Genomic DNA, 15,082 nt, shown 5'->3' on the forward strand with positions numbered 1-15,082 from the left:
TTTTCTAACGCGTTGCTTCTGGTTTCCAATCTTTATTATTCCTCTTGCCCTTTTTCTTCAGCTTGGGTATTGGGTTACCCTAACGCTTCTCCCTGCCCCATTTTAGTCCCTCCACAGATTTTTCAAGCTGTAAAAACTTGCTCCATAAGTACAGAGATCATCAGTTTGTATGATTTCACCCAGGTCCCTGTCGAGACCCTCACACCTCTTCATATGACTGCCCAATGGGTCTTTTAACTTGAGGGCTGTTTCACACTCAGGTTTTCTAGAGCTCATCCAGCACACCATCTTCCTCCTCTTCTCCATATCTGTGTGACTTTGTTGCTCATTAAGATTTGATAACCGATGGAAGTCTGCAGCTCTCAAGTTTCGGTGTGACCCTTGAGAATAAAGTTAATGCAAGAGAAGGAGCCAAGGAGTGGCCCCAGATTTGGCCATTTGAGTTCCTCTGTACAACCATGCCTGAAGGCTGATGCATCCTGGATATTCAGTATAAATTGACACATCTTCTCCCTTTGTTTCTTTCTGTATTCAAGCCGTTTGACCTGTGTTTCTGTCAAATGCCACTGAAAATAGCCCTAAGGCAGAGAAAATAGTTATTCCTGTGTTGCGTAGATCAAGCCTTTTCTTCATTCGGTGTGGTGTGTAGAACAGAAGTCAAGGGGGAGGCCATGAGGTAGTTTTGCTCCAGGGAGGCTGGCTGTGGCAGTAATGACAGTGAAGCGCAGGTGGCTAGAAGATGGGGACTGGCTTTGTTTGAGATGGGACATCAGGGTGAATAGAAGGTAGTTTTTAGGCTCATGCTTTGTCTGAATTTAGTCACTAAATGGATGGTGGCAGCACTGAGGGAGATTAAAGGAAAGAGACCTCACAGTTGCAGGAAAAGTAAGGGTTTTTTGTTTTGTTTTGTGTTGTGTTGTTTTTTAAATAAATTGATTTTATGATGCCTGTGGCTCATTTGCTAGCATATGTGAGAGAGATCTGAGCAGAAGGACAGGTTTGGGAATCATGAACATGGGTGTGTTGAAATCAAGAAAACTGGTTGAAGTCAGCAAGGGTAGCATAAACGGTGAGAAGAGGTGAAGTTTGAGAAATCACCACTTTTAAGGCTCTTGAATCCTCAGCAACATCTCATCTTTGAGAATGGCAGCATCTCAAAGACAGAAATTATGACTTAATAATGTGGGATTCTCTAGTGCTAATAGATGATGCACATATACACACTCTATCATCAAAATAAAGGTACCAATGAATGAGTTCGGTCATCTCCCAACATCTCTACATGGGGTCTCAGGGACAGTCTACTCTGAGTTTGTATTCTACTTTGTGGCCTCCATTTTGGGTCCATCTTTATTGCCATCATACCATGGGGTGGTGGGATTGGGATAAGGAACATGGATGAACCTATTACTCCCTGACTTAACATTTCTCTTTCCTTCCTAGGATGTGAGTGATGTCATGAAAAGGTATGTTTAGGAGTGAATACAGGGTGGTTCCCTTGGGTTGACAAAAGATTCCTATACCCATAGAGTTATCTTATGGTCAGTGGAAAAGAAAAGGAGAAAAATCACAAGGCAGGGAAGGTTTAGGACTGTGATGTCATGAGTTGCTTATCTTGAGAATTTTGGGGTTCCCTGAAATAAAGGGAATTACCTAGTTTCTATGGTAAGAGAATTTGGGGTAATTTGGGGGGGATGGTCACAAATTGGGGATAGTAGTGTTCTTAAAAATAAAATTTGCAGCATCACTAACTCCTGTGGTAGCCCATGATGCTACCCTTTGCTACAAAACTACCTGTTTCCAGCCCTGATTTTAGGAGCTTTTAGTATTTTATTGGGGAACTTTCCCATCTGTCTTTCCAAGGTCCAAGAATCAGCACCTCGGCCATTCGCTTTCAATTACCCTTTCTCTCTTGGCTTTAGAAGAGTCCTGCCTTGCTACTTGTTTTTCCTCAGACATCCCATTTTTCTCAGTTCCTGTAAAAACATAGACATGAGGTCTTGAGAAGATTGGTTTTGGCCCTGGAACAAAACATTTTCTCTTCTCTGTCCCATACTCTAGATTCTCATCCATCAAGGTGACCTCTGAGGTTCCCCACACACCTGGCACCTTTAAGCTTCTCACAGACACATGAAATATGGAGCCTGTTGTCACTTCTGAAGTGTTCACTCATGGTTTGGAGGTGAAGATGTCTCCTTTCTCCAACTGGCATGATATTCCCAGAGACTGCCTCCTCAAACACTGTTCTGGAGGCCTTTGTCCCTAGGCCTCTGACAGATCTTAAGGCCTAACCTCACTGTTCAGAAGGAAGCCCTTTACTCAGTACTCTCAGAGCCCCACCAAGCAGGTTCCTGGTGTTCTCCCTGTCAACACACACATCTCCAGCCCCTTACACTAGACCCTTAAGATGGCACTGACTGTAAGTATTCAGTATCTTTCTTAGAGTTAGCAAAAGATTTCCCAGCAATTGTTTAATTTTATATAATCTTAGGATATATATAGAGAGAAGGGGAAATGGTATTTTACAAAAACAAAACAATCCTTTGCAGGACTAGATCTTATCAAAGTTTTCAGATGGTGAGAAGCTATTTTCTAGTCTAGGTCTTCTGGTCCCAGTGCCAGAGCTCTTTGAAGAAGGATGCTAATTTTCTTCAAGAAAGAATGCTAAAGTTCTTCCAGGGGCTTGGTCGATGAGGGGTTGGATATTGGAGAAACCCAACACGAGCAGTGTAGGACATTCATAAGGTTTCTTCTCTCTAGAAGTGAGTTTTGGACCTTAAAGAAGCCAGAAGCTCTCCCTACTAAGCTGAAGAGTATGTTTCGAGTTCCAGATCTGAAAAGGATGCTGCGGGTGTTCAGAGGTGAGGAGATTCAGGGGACAGCTTTTTGGAGGTGGAATTATTGTAACATAAGCAATAAATAGAATAGAGTATAGAGTTGGTGTTTGGGAGTAGTGGTGCAGAGAGAGGACAGGGAGAGAAGGACATTCAGTGCTGAAGACAATGCAGTTCATACTTAAGGGGGAAGCAAGAGGGCCAGCTCGCATCCTTATAGAACTCCCTACCTCACCCCTCAACCAAGCAGACCTGACCTGTGTCCATTCTGTACAATGTAATTGACTCTATTTATCATTACAGAATTGACGGATGTCCAGAGCTATTGGGGTAAGTAGCAACCATGGCATCTTTGAGCTGACATGTCCTTATCCTTCCTCATATGCTCCCCCCTGGACATACCACACACTCTGTTACAAGGCGTTAATACCATCTCTCCATCGCCCCACATAGTTCCAATTCCTCCACTTCTGTGTTTTCTCTTCTCAGTGTCTTAAGTCCCTTGTACCCATCGTCATCTGCTGATTTTGTACCTTTTCCCACAGTGGACGTCACTCTGAATCCACACACAGCTAACTTAAATCTTGTCATGTCTAAAAACCGAAGACAGGTGAGATTTGTGGGTGCCAAGCTGGCTGGGTCTTACCTGGAAGAGCATTATGACTGTGGTATCCTGGGCTCTCAGCACTTCTCCTCTGGGAAACATTACTGGGAGGTGGATGTGACCAAGAAGACTGACTGGATCCTAGGGGTATGCTGTAGTTCAGTTGACTCTACATGTTTCAACCAGTTTACGAACAACCGGAATGTTTACTCCAGATACCAACCTCAGAGTGGCTACTGGGTGATCGGGCTGCATCATAAACATGAATATAGAGCCTATGAGGAGTCTTCCACTTCCCTGCTCCTCTCCATGATGGTGCCCCCTCGCCGTGTTGGGGTTTTCTTAGACTATGAGGCTGGCACTGTCTCCTTTTATAATGTCACGAACCATGGCTTTCCCATCTATACCTTCTCTAAATATTACTTTCCTACCACCCTTTCTCCATATTTTAATCCTTGCAACTGTGTAGTCCCAATGACCCTGCGTCGGCCAAGCCCTTGAACGTTCCTTTGTCTGCCTCCACATCTGAGCAGGATCCTTCATTCTGAGATTCATTTGTACCTCAGTCTCTCCTTTCTGAACTTCCATTTTCTCATATTCTTACATCTTCCCTTCAGACATTTGCTTAGAGCCAAAATATACCCAGAGGTGATAGTGAACATCCCTAATTAATTACAGATCTTGGGATAGGTTGGGGGTCGCTTTCAACATGTTAGCATTAAGCATGATATTTGACAGAGTTTTTGTTGTTGTTGCTGATTCATGGGAGCAAATTCAGCAAATTCTTTTCTATTAATTTGCTATACTTTTTGGTACTGAATGGAAAATTGAATTTTAGCAGATAGTATATATAATTATTGAGATAATCCTCTGTCATTTTTATTCTATAACTGGAATACATTGATTTGTTTCCATTTTTAAGTGTAACACCAAGCCCTGGAATAAATCACTGTTATTCATATTCAATACTGAATTTGTTTTTGCTAATACATTGTTTAAGTTTCATTTCTATCTCCATTTATGAAAAAAATTGACCTGCGTTGTAACATTGTTCTCAGGTTTTATACAATGCAATAAATAAACAAAGAAATTACTGTATTTCTGTGTAAGTATATATAGGATAGAGTGCTAAAAAGCATTATACAAGTTAACTTTGGTGGATTTAAATTCAAAGAAAGAAATCTTAACTTCCGTTTTCACTGCAACCTTCATGGATTTAAAAATTTAAGGGTAGTAATTGAAATTTAAAACAAATCTCCCAAATTCACTGAAGTAGATAAAGGAGAGAAGAAAATGATCAATCCAATACAGATTTTTCTCCCAGAATGGGAGGGAAACGTACCAAGAAAATATAAAGTGGTTTTAGGAAGAGAACGAGTTTTTCGGGCTTCACGGCCTATCTTTATGCTCAAATGTGAACAGCTTGTGGGTGAGCTGCTATGACTTTGCTAGAGGTGGTGTATGCTTTTGAGCCAGCTCTAGAAGAAATTAGGAGGTGGATGTGAGTGTGGAAACAAATATCAAGGAGTCGACTAGAGCTGCTGTCCAGTATGGTAGCCAAGAGCTACCAGTGGCTATTGAGTACTTCAGATGTGACTAGTCTGAATCGAAGTGTGCTTTACGTATAAAATATACACCTGACTTTGAAGATTTAATTTTTAAAAACAATGTAAAATACCTTTTAGCTTTTCTGTTGTAGATTGCAATGATAATATTTTGCATATTCTGGATTAAAAAATACATATTAACTTCACCAGTTTCATTTTGCTTTTTAGATACTAGAAAATTTAAAATTACATGTGGCTTATATTGGCTTTCTATTGGACAGCTCTTTCTGTAATGTAGTCTCTATCCCTACCAGGGCCCTAGTGTGGGGCAGATAGGTTCATCTCTATACAGACCCCTTACCCTGCTGAGGTATTTTTGTAGAAGGTAATGGCAGAGAAAAGAAGATCTCAACATGTTTAGAAATTTACGAGGTGGAAGATCATAGAAAGGGATCATGGCCAGAGAAAATGATTCTGCCTAGTCCAGGCCCTATCTTTAGCCCTCAGTCTGTTGGACATTTGATGTTTCTTCATGATTTGAGGAAATAGTAACTAGTTCATCCTCAGGGCTCAGCTCTGATGTCTATGGGGACATGAAGTACAGGTTACAGTAAAAACCCCATACTGGTTTGCTCTAGGGCAGAATTCCCTTTGGGAGATGAAATTTGTGGGAGGCCAGAGGCCAAATGCACTCTTCATCCTGATTTGCCCTTCAGTGGATGAATGGATAAAGAAGATAGGGTCCATATATACAATGGAGTATTATGCCTTCATCAGAAAGGATGAATACCCAACATTTATATCAGAGGGGTAGACAAACCATGCATTTCAATTAGATCTATGAAAGGAGATAGAGCAGGCGACTCGTTGCCTACAGAGCTGGTGGGGGTCTGAGGATGAGGAATGGTAGAATCTGCCTGAGTAATTGCTCCCTTCCACTTATTTCCCATTTAATAAGTTCCAGGTAAAAAGGAGTTAGCCCAACTGTCCTCTGCCAGTGGAGGTATTCAGTGAATGGCCTTAGACAGTAAGGAAAGACAAAGTACTTGCTGGGATTGTAGGTGAGATCTGGGGAAAGTGGTCCAGTGAGATTTGGAGGAATGAATTTGCAGCCCTGACTCTCCTGTGGGTCTGGGTAGAGGCATAATGGCCTTGACATTAGACTAACCTGCTACTAAAAGTAAGCCCCAAAACAATGGATCAAATACAAAAAAAAAAAAAAAAATTCTTACAAAAATCAAACATGAGTGTATTTAGTACTGTGTGGCACTGTTCCATGTGGGTTTTATGTACCAAGCTTGCTTTCATCTGAGTGCCATCCCCGAAGACAGTATTGTCTTAAGCATCAAGCCTGCAGAGGGGTAAAAAAAACCTGGGGAGGCAGGTTGGTTCTTAAATTCCTCTCTTAAATACGGGATTCATAATTTCTGCTTACTTTCTATGCTGAGAATAGCCACAGGGCAATACCTACCGGCAAGGAAAACTGTAGAACTGTCTAGCCATATGCAATTATGTACAATCAAATTTCAAGGAAGGGAGAGTGCACAGATTTTTGTGGAGACCTAGTGGTCGGTTCCATGGGCTACAAGAAGCACCTTGGAACTTTAGGGTATTCCTCTTTCTCATAGAAGACCCAGAACCTTAGCGGTTTTTTTTTTAGAACTATGTTTATTCCATCCTGTAGCCTAAAATTGTGAAAGAAAGGGGAAGAAATGAGATGTTTTGCTGTCATATACCTGGGCATAGGCCAAGTAACAACCATCTTTTTAAATTAAAGGCCAAGCTAAGATCAAATATTAAATAAGTTAAAGGAGACAGAACAAAAGGAATGGAACTGGTGGAGAGTGTATCAGGACTTTAAGGAGGTTGGAGGACAACCAAATTTGGAATGCATGCTCTGCTTTGATTGGATGGACCCCTAAACAGATTGCAAATGGGTTTTGTCTCTTACCTTGTCACTTTCAGGAAATATTTTGCAGAGATTGAAGGGAGATCTAGTGAGAGCTGAGCTGAGGAGGTTGTGCCTGTGGACATACACAAAGAGATGAAATACTCAAAAGGAACTACAGGAACAAACATGGATGGATAGAATAATTTATTTAAAAAAGAAATAGATGTCCATTTACTTACTGAATAATGAAGTTAGAGGGGAACGAAATAGTTGTTAAATAATCAGAAGAAGTTGAATGTCAATAAATTATTGACATGTTTACCTAAAGAAAATAAGAGGTCAAACTTCCTCTGCCTTCCCTTAAGTTATTGATGTGATAATTCCATATTACAGGTAGAACCTCTGTTCACCAATAACAGTAAAATGGTTGATAGGAGGACAAACCTACAACATTAGAAAAACTTAGAGAAGTAATACCGAGAGAAAAACTTAGAGAAGTAATACTGAGAGATGACAATGTGATGGCCTAAAGGTCTCAGGGGCAGCTATTTTGCCAGGAAGCTCAGAAGTAGAACCACCTTTTTAATATCTCTCCCTGTGACCCACATACAGGGCTACATATTTATGGCTTTTTAAACCTGCACATCCCTCCACAATACCATCCCTAAATGAGGGTTGCACATGTGTTATTTCCAGTAAATGAATTGTTAGCATTAGTGCATCAAATTTCCACTCGAAAGGGAATTAATAAATATTCTAAAATTTGTATGGAACCAGAAAAAATCCCAAATAGCCAAGATAGCATTGAAAAAGAAAGCCAAATCTGGAGGCATCCCAGTTTGACTTCAAGTTGTATTACAAATCATCAAGACAGCATGGTTATGGCACAAAAACAGAGACATAGATCAGTAGGACAGAATAGAGAACCCAGAAATGGACCCTCAATTCTGTGGGCAACTAATCTTCGACAAAGCAGGAAAGAATATCCAATGGAAAAAGTCTCTTCAACAACGGTGTTGAGAAAACGGGACAGCCACATGCAGAAGAATGAAACTGGACCACTTTCATATACCATACAAAAAATGAATTAAAAATGGATGAAGGATAGCAATTTGAGGGGGCGCCTGGGTGGCTCAGTCAGTTAAGCAGCCGCCCTCAGCTCAGGTCGCAATGCTGAGGTCCTGGGATCCAGCCCTGCATGGGGCTTCCTGCTCAGCGCGGAACCTGCTTCTCCCTCTCCCTCTGCCTCTCCCCCCAGCTTCTGCTCCCTTGCTCTCTCAAAAATAAATAAATCTTCAAAAAAAATAGTGATTCAAAGGGGCATCTGCACCCCAGTGTTTGTAGCAGCAATGTACACAATAGCCAAAATATGGAAAGAGCCTAGATGTCCATCAATGGATCAATGAATAAAGAAGATGTGGTGTAAATGAAGGGGGAAAGCAGGTTTCTTGTCTCAGAGTTGAAGAATGAATCTTGTGGACAATGGAGAGTGAGTAAATCAACCTTTTATTAAGCAAGGATACAGAGGGTCCCAACAGTGTCACTGCTGAGAGCTTTTAGGGTTGGTCTTTTATAGAAAGTTAACCAGGGAACTTAAATCATTTTGGCTTCTCTGCTGGCAGCACCATTGATTAAAGACTACTGATAAAACATCTTTACTTCTTTTTCAGGGTCTGGTTTATTTTCTGTTGACCACAGTAGATGATCATAAGACTTACTCCTTGGATACCTGGGGTGGGTGGTCTGAAGAGTTCCCTTATCTCTTGTTTCCTTATATCTCCACATTTTTGGGTATTTCTGTGAGCTTGATCATGGAGCCCATTTTTCTATCTTTCCCAACCCAGCCCCACCTCTTTCTCACATATATACAGTGGGGATGGGGTAATTGAGTGATGAGCATTAAGGAGTGCACTTGATGTAATGAGCACTGTGTTATATGCAAATGATGAATCACTAAATTCTACCCCTGAAATTAATAATATCTTATATGTTAACTAAGTTAATTTAAATAAAACAAAAAATCAATATTTAGAACATGAATTACAAAAAATGTATACCTTCATAATTTGGAAAAACATGAACTTAAATACATACCGTATTAAGTAAGTGATTTAAACGTTGGCATTTTTGATAATAATGTTTTAATATTTACATGAGAATACTGATATTTTGTCTTAATCTATTTATGCTACCTTTATGAGCCAAAGTTATTAGGATGGCTGTCATCAAAAAAACAAAACAGAAGAACAACAAAGTAACTCATAGGAAATTGTAAATGTTGGAAGAAATGTAACCCCTGGGCACTGCTGGTAGGAAGGTAAAATGGTGCAGGTGTTATAAAAAACAGTACGGTGGTTCTTTGAAAAATTAGTAATAGATTTACCATATGATTCATCAAATCCATGCTGGGTATATATATCCAAAAGAATTGAAAACAGGGTCTCAAAGATCTATTTGTATACCTGTGTTCAGAGCAGCATTATTTGTAATGGGCAAAAGGTGGAAGCAAACTAAGTGGTAATCAATGGATGAATGGATAAACATGATGTGGTTGCAATATTGTAATTTATAAGAAATACATGTATCTGGTCACCCAGAGGCCCAAAACCCAGTCCTCATTTGCATTTGGTCTTCATTTGAGGTTCCTGCCTAATGGCTCTTTCTAATCCTTGGAATTTCCTGTGATAAGGGCAACAAAGGGATCTTTTGTTATGTTAATAAAGGTGACATTAGGACTCCACCCAGGAGCAGGGGCTGTTCCCCTAAAGACCAGTTTGTGATTAAGGGGTTGGAACTTTTGGTTCTGGAAGGGAGAAGGGCTGGAGGTTAAGTCAAGCAATGGCCATGACTTAGTCAATCCTGACTATGAATGAAGCCTCCGTAAAAACCCTAAGACTCTTGGCTCTTCCAGGTTGGTGAACCTGTGGAAATGTAAGCAGAGTGCTGTGCTCACAGAGCGTGGCTGTGCCTTGTCCTTTCTCCATACTTCACTCTGCATCTTTCCCATCTGGCTGTTGACTTGATCCTTAAGCTGTTACATGTGTTTCCCTGCCTTTTGTGGGCCACCCTAGCAAATTAAAGGACCCTAAAGAGGAGGCTGTATGAGTCAGAAGCCAGGGTAACAGCCTGGGGCTTGCACCTGGCTTCAGAAATGGGGGTGGGGCTTGTAGTAGTCTTGTAGTCTTGTAGTCTTGTAGGACTGAACACTTACTCTGTGGAAGCTGACATTATTTTTAGGAATGTAGTGTCAGAATTGAATGGAATTTTTCGACACCCTGGTGGGGGCCTAGAATTGCTTGGTGTTGTGTGGAGGATCTTCCCCATGCTAGAACTAGGTCTGGGAATGCTTAAATGAGTGGTATATACATATAAGAGATTATTGAGCCTTCAAAAGGAGGGAAATTCTGACATATGCCACAACATGGATGTATCTTTAGGACATTATTATAAGTGAAATAAGCCAGTCACAAGACAGAGTGTATGATTCACTTGTATGAGACCTTTAAAATAGTCACATTGATAGTGACAAAGAGTAGAATTACGTTAGCCAGTGGCTGGAGGACGGGGGAGATTGGTAGTTATTTTATGAGTATAGAGTTTCAGTTTTGCAAAATGAAAAATTCTGGAGTTTGATTGCACAACAGTGTGAACATGCTTAACACTACTGAATAGTACACTTAAAAATCATCAAAATGGCAATTTTTTTATTATATATGTGTACACACACACACACACACACATATATATATATATATATATATATATATATATATATATATATATATATTTTGAGAGGGAGAGAGAGCAGTGGTGCAGAGTGAGGGGCAGAAGGAGAGAGAGAATCACAAGCAGGCTCCATGGCCAGTGCAGAGCCCAATGTGGGGCTAGATCTCACAACCCTGAGATCATGACCTGAGCCAAAATTAAGAGTTGAATGCTTAACCAACTGAGCCACCCAGGAGTGACTTATGCTATACTTATTTACTACAATTAAAATTTATTAAAAATGTAAAAATAATTATTATGAAATGGGTAGGTAAAATATGATTTTATCTTAAACTGACATATTTTGCATATATATTGCCGAAAATATGTTTGAAATATAATAACTATTATAAATCTCTGTAAAAGATTGTTTATGAATATAAAAAAATATAGAAAAGAGCAAAGAAAAATAAACCATACTAACAACAGCTGTCTATTTCATTATTTCTTATTATTTTAAAGTGAAAATTTCATGATTTTATATGCTTTAAAAAGAAAAATATTATAAGCATCTTAATGTAGTGCCTATTCTGTCAGATGATCTAATAGACTAATGGAGCAATATATATGGAACTGTGAACCTCCTGTCGATTGGACATGTTGGGGAGGAAGAATTTCTTCTACCCTTCCAAGTCCTAGCTGGACTAAGAATCAAATTGACATGAAACAGATTAATAGGACAAAATCAAACTTAATAGCAGTAGTGTAGATATGGGGAATCCACACAGACATGGAAATCCCAGACCGTGAGGCAACATGAAGCTTATATGAACTAAGGAGAGAGATAAGGGTCTGAGGATACAAAGGAGAGAAAGACCCTTAGCAAGTAGGTGAAAGGAGGAGTTTGGCAAACAGGTTGTCCTTTATGCAGATAAGATTCTTAGGTAAAGAGGAATCTCTCTGTTAATAGCTCTCCTAGTAAAACTGGCTGTTGAAGGAGGGTAAAAAGTTTTTCCTGAATCTGCTGGGTTTTGGTTGCTTTTTACTCAAAATAATATTCATGACAAAGTGCCTTATCTTGGGGCAGCGTACTCTTGTTCCCTACAAACACAACAATAAATAACTAATTACAATGATGTGTGAGAAATGCTTTTTAAAAGAGTGTACTTGGGGGCACCTGGCGTGCTCAGTTGTTAAGCATCTGCCTTGAGCTCAGGTCATGATCCTGGGGTCCTGGGATTGAGCCCCACATCGGGTTCGCTGATCTGCAGGAAGCCTGCTTCCCTCTCCTACTACCCCTGCTTGTGTTCCCTCTCTTGCTGTGTCCCTCTTGCTGTGAAATAAGTAAATAACGTCTTAAAAAAAAAAAAAAAAGAGTGCACTTGGCTAAATTATACATGGGTAAATTATAAATGTCTGCAGAAGTCCATATGTTTGTCGTGGTTATATGTCCACTTTATATTGTTAAGTGAGGAAAATGTGTTCCAGAACAGTGAATTGTATTTGGTATATTTTAAAGGCAAATATGTGTCTAGATAGAACACATACAACACAGAAAATATTTAGCAATATTATCTGAAATGATAGTAGTGTATATCTCTACATTGAAAAAATAATGATTTTTTTTAAAAGAAGTAGCCTATGTTCTTTTTTTTTTTAAAACATATAATGTATTTTTATCCCCAGGGGTACAGGTCTGTGAATCGCCAGGTTTACACACTTCACAGCACTCACCGAAGCACATACTCTCCCCAATGTCCATAACCCCACCCCCTTCTCCCAAGTCCCCTCCCTCCAGCAACCCTCAGTTTGTTTTGTGAGATTAAGAGTCACTTATGGTTTGTCTCCCTCCCAATCCCATCTTGTTTCATTTATTCTTCTCCTACCCCTTTAACCCCCCCATGTTGCATCTTCACTTCCTCATATCAGGGAGATCATATGATAGTTGTCTTTCTCTGTTTGACTTATTTCGCTAAGCATGATACGCTCTAGTTCCATCCATATTGTCGCAAATGGCAAGATTTCATTTCTTTTGATGGCTGCATAGTATTCCATTGTGTATATATACCACATCTTCTTGATCCATTCATCTGTTGATGGACATCTAGGTTCTTTCCATAGTTTGGCTATTGTAGATAATGATAAGCACTTTATTTGGACTCTTGTCAAATTGTTCTATATTTACCTGCCTTACTAAAAAAATATATTTTTTAAAAAGAGGAATGTGAACATGTTGTTTTCTCATCAAGACAGTATGATTTTAAAATGCTGCATTGGGAAAGTGATTTATAACATGGTCTACAAAGAAGCTAAGATTTTAGATGGTTGAGATCCGAGCACAGGTTCACCCATCAGTCAAAGAAACAGGATATTCCTGGAAGAACAAAATCAATGATAATATGGACACAGAAGTAGTAGAAGCACATGGCGTGACTAAGGAGGGATGAATGATGAATTATACACTGTGTCTGAGGAACAGTTATGAAAGATGAAATGAGAAATATTGCTGGAAAAGTAACCTGCAGCAAAATGCCTAACTACCGGAGGTGGGAATTCTTGAGAAACTTCCCTATGAATCGAATAGTGAGAGTTTCTCAAATCTCATTCCCTGGCATCATCTAACACCAATCAAACATTCTAAAACTACCAAACTGTCCCTGAATGTGGGATCACCAGGCTTCAGGGTATCCAAGAACCTTAAAAATTATACCCAGCGACTGAAATATTTCTATCCTTCAGATAAAGGTTATTCATATTTCATTCAATGAATATCATGTGCCTACTGTATGCCAAGAACAGTTCAGGTTTATGCTATGAAGAATAGCATAGAATCACGAATAATGATTTTTTTTTAAGATTTTATTTATTTATCTGTCAGAGAAAAAGAGCACAAGCAGGGGGAGTGGCAGGCTAAGGGAGAAGCAGGGTCCCCACTGAGCAAGGAGCCTGATGCAGGACTCAATCCCAGAACCCTGGGATCATGACCTGGACTGAAGACAGATGCTTAACTGATTGAGCCACCCAGGCATCCCTGTTATCAAGCTTTTGACCATTTGTCACTGATAATTTATCTAGTGTGGCTGGCCCCTCTGCAAAAATGGCTGACAGTAATTCTTGCAACTATAGCAAAACCCTTTCCTTTATGGCAGCTGGTGTGCTTCTGTTGTCCAGGTGTCTCTCCACCTGGTCTCTTAGTCATTTGTCTAGCCTGAGCTTTTTAATGGGCTGCTGGCTTCCAAAAGGGCAAAATAGAAATTGCAAGGTCCGTATGCCCTGGAACTCACAGACCATTTCAACCCTATTTTACTGGTCAAAACAAGTCATAAAGCCATCCCAGATTCAAGGGGATGGGGAACAGACTGCACAACATGACGGTGGGAACTGGCTTATGCGTGCTTCAGAGGAAAGAATTACTGTCAGCCATTTTTGCAGAGGGGCCAGCCACACTAGATAAATTACCAGTGACAAATGGTCAAAAGCTTGTCAACAGGGATGCCTGGGTGGCTCAATCAGTTAAGCATCTGTCTTCGGTCCAGGTCATGATCCCAGGGTTCTGGGATTGAGTCCTGCATCAGGCTCCTTGCTCAGTGGGGAGCCTGCTTCTCCCATAGCCTGCCACTCCCCCTGCTTGTGCTCTCCCTCTGACAAATTAATAAATAAAATCTTTAAAAAAAATCATTATTCATGATTCTAAAATTTGCAACTTATTAAAATCCAGGGGATGAATATAACTTCAACCTAAATCTTTATGAGGAACAAAACTTTACAGATAGAAATCATTGGTACATATTTTTTATATTTATATTCCCTTTGAAAATGAGTTAACATTCATTAAATAGGCCTCTAGGAAGGCTAGATTAGGTGGAAAAGGCTTTCCAGCAGAGAAGATTCTCAAGAGGAGAGGAAGGGAGATGGGAAAGGGTTTGACAAAGCCAGCCTATTTGGGAAGAAGGTGAGGCTGGTGGAGACTGGCTCTGTCCCTGTAGCCCGAGTGGAAGTGTTCCCTCCACCGTTCCACAAAAGTGGATAAACAGCCCAACTCCAGATCCACAACCCGAATTTTATTATGGAGCTATGCCACCTGCTCTGGAGAGTCAGCCCAAGGCTGGTGAGTGAATTAGACATCTGAGGGTAGGGAGGTTTCCGGATCAAGGTAAGGACTGGGCTGGTGTTCTGTCCCCAAGAGACCATAGGTGACAGGACTCTTGGAGGCTATTGATACATGTGGACAAAATGGTAAAGACCCGAGGGGCAAATCTGATTGGTTCTAGCAGACGCAGAAAGTGAGGTCTGGGAGGGGAGCTGAGTATATGGGCCGGATGGAAGCTCCTGAGAAGTGGCAAATCAGGAAAAGCCATCCTGTCGGTTGCAGATGCCCTAATAATTACACACTAGAGATGAGCAAACAGAAAATGCATTTGTTTAGACTACAGACTCCTGGAAAACCGTGCAAGGAACCCTGAGAATGGCAGCAAGCTGGCCACCTGCCCCAAGCTGGATG

General features: G+C 40.4%; 1 protein-coding gene across 1 annotated transcript in view; it reads left to right on the top strand.

The window, feature by feature from the left end:
* Positions 1–15,082, top strand: part of LOC309840318 (uncharacterized protein) — a 94,680-nt gene that overhangs the window by 10,651 nt on the left and 68,947 nt on the right. Inside the window, exons 5-8 of the mRNA XM_082682385.1 lie at positions 1,444–1,466; positions 2,761–2,861; positions 3,138–3,164; positions 3,380–3,931. Of these exons, the coding sequence (XP_082538511.1) occupies positions 1,444–1,466; positions 2,761–2,861; positions 3,138–3,164; positions 3,380–3,931 (703 nt within the window). The remainder of the gene's footprint in view (positions 1–1,443; positions 1,467–2,760; positions 2,862–3,137; positions 3,165–3,379; positions 3,932–15,082) is intronic.

This window comes from Mustela nivalis, assembly GCF_964662115.1.
Source record: "Mustela nivalis genome assembly, chromosome: 9".
Taxonomy (NCBI): Eukaryota; Metazoa; Chordata; class Mammalia; order Carnivora; family Mustelidae; genus Mustela; species Mustela nivalis.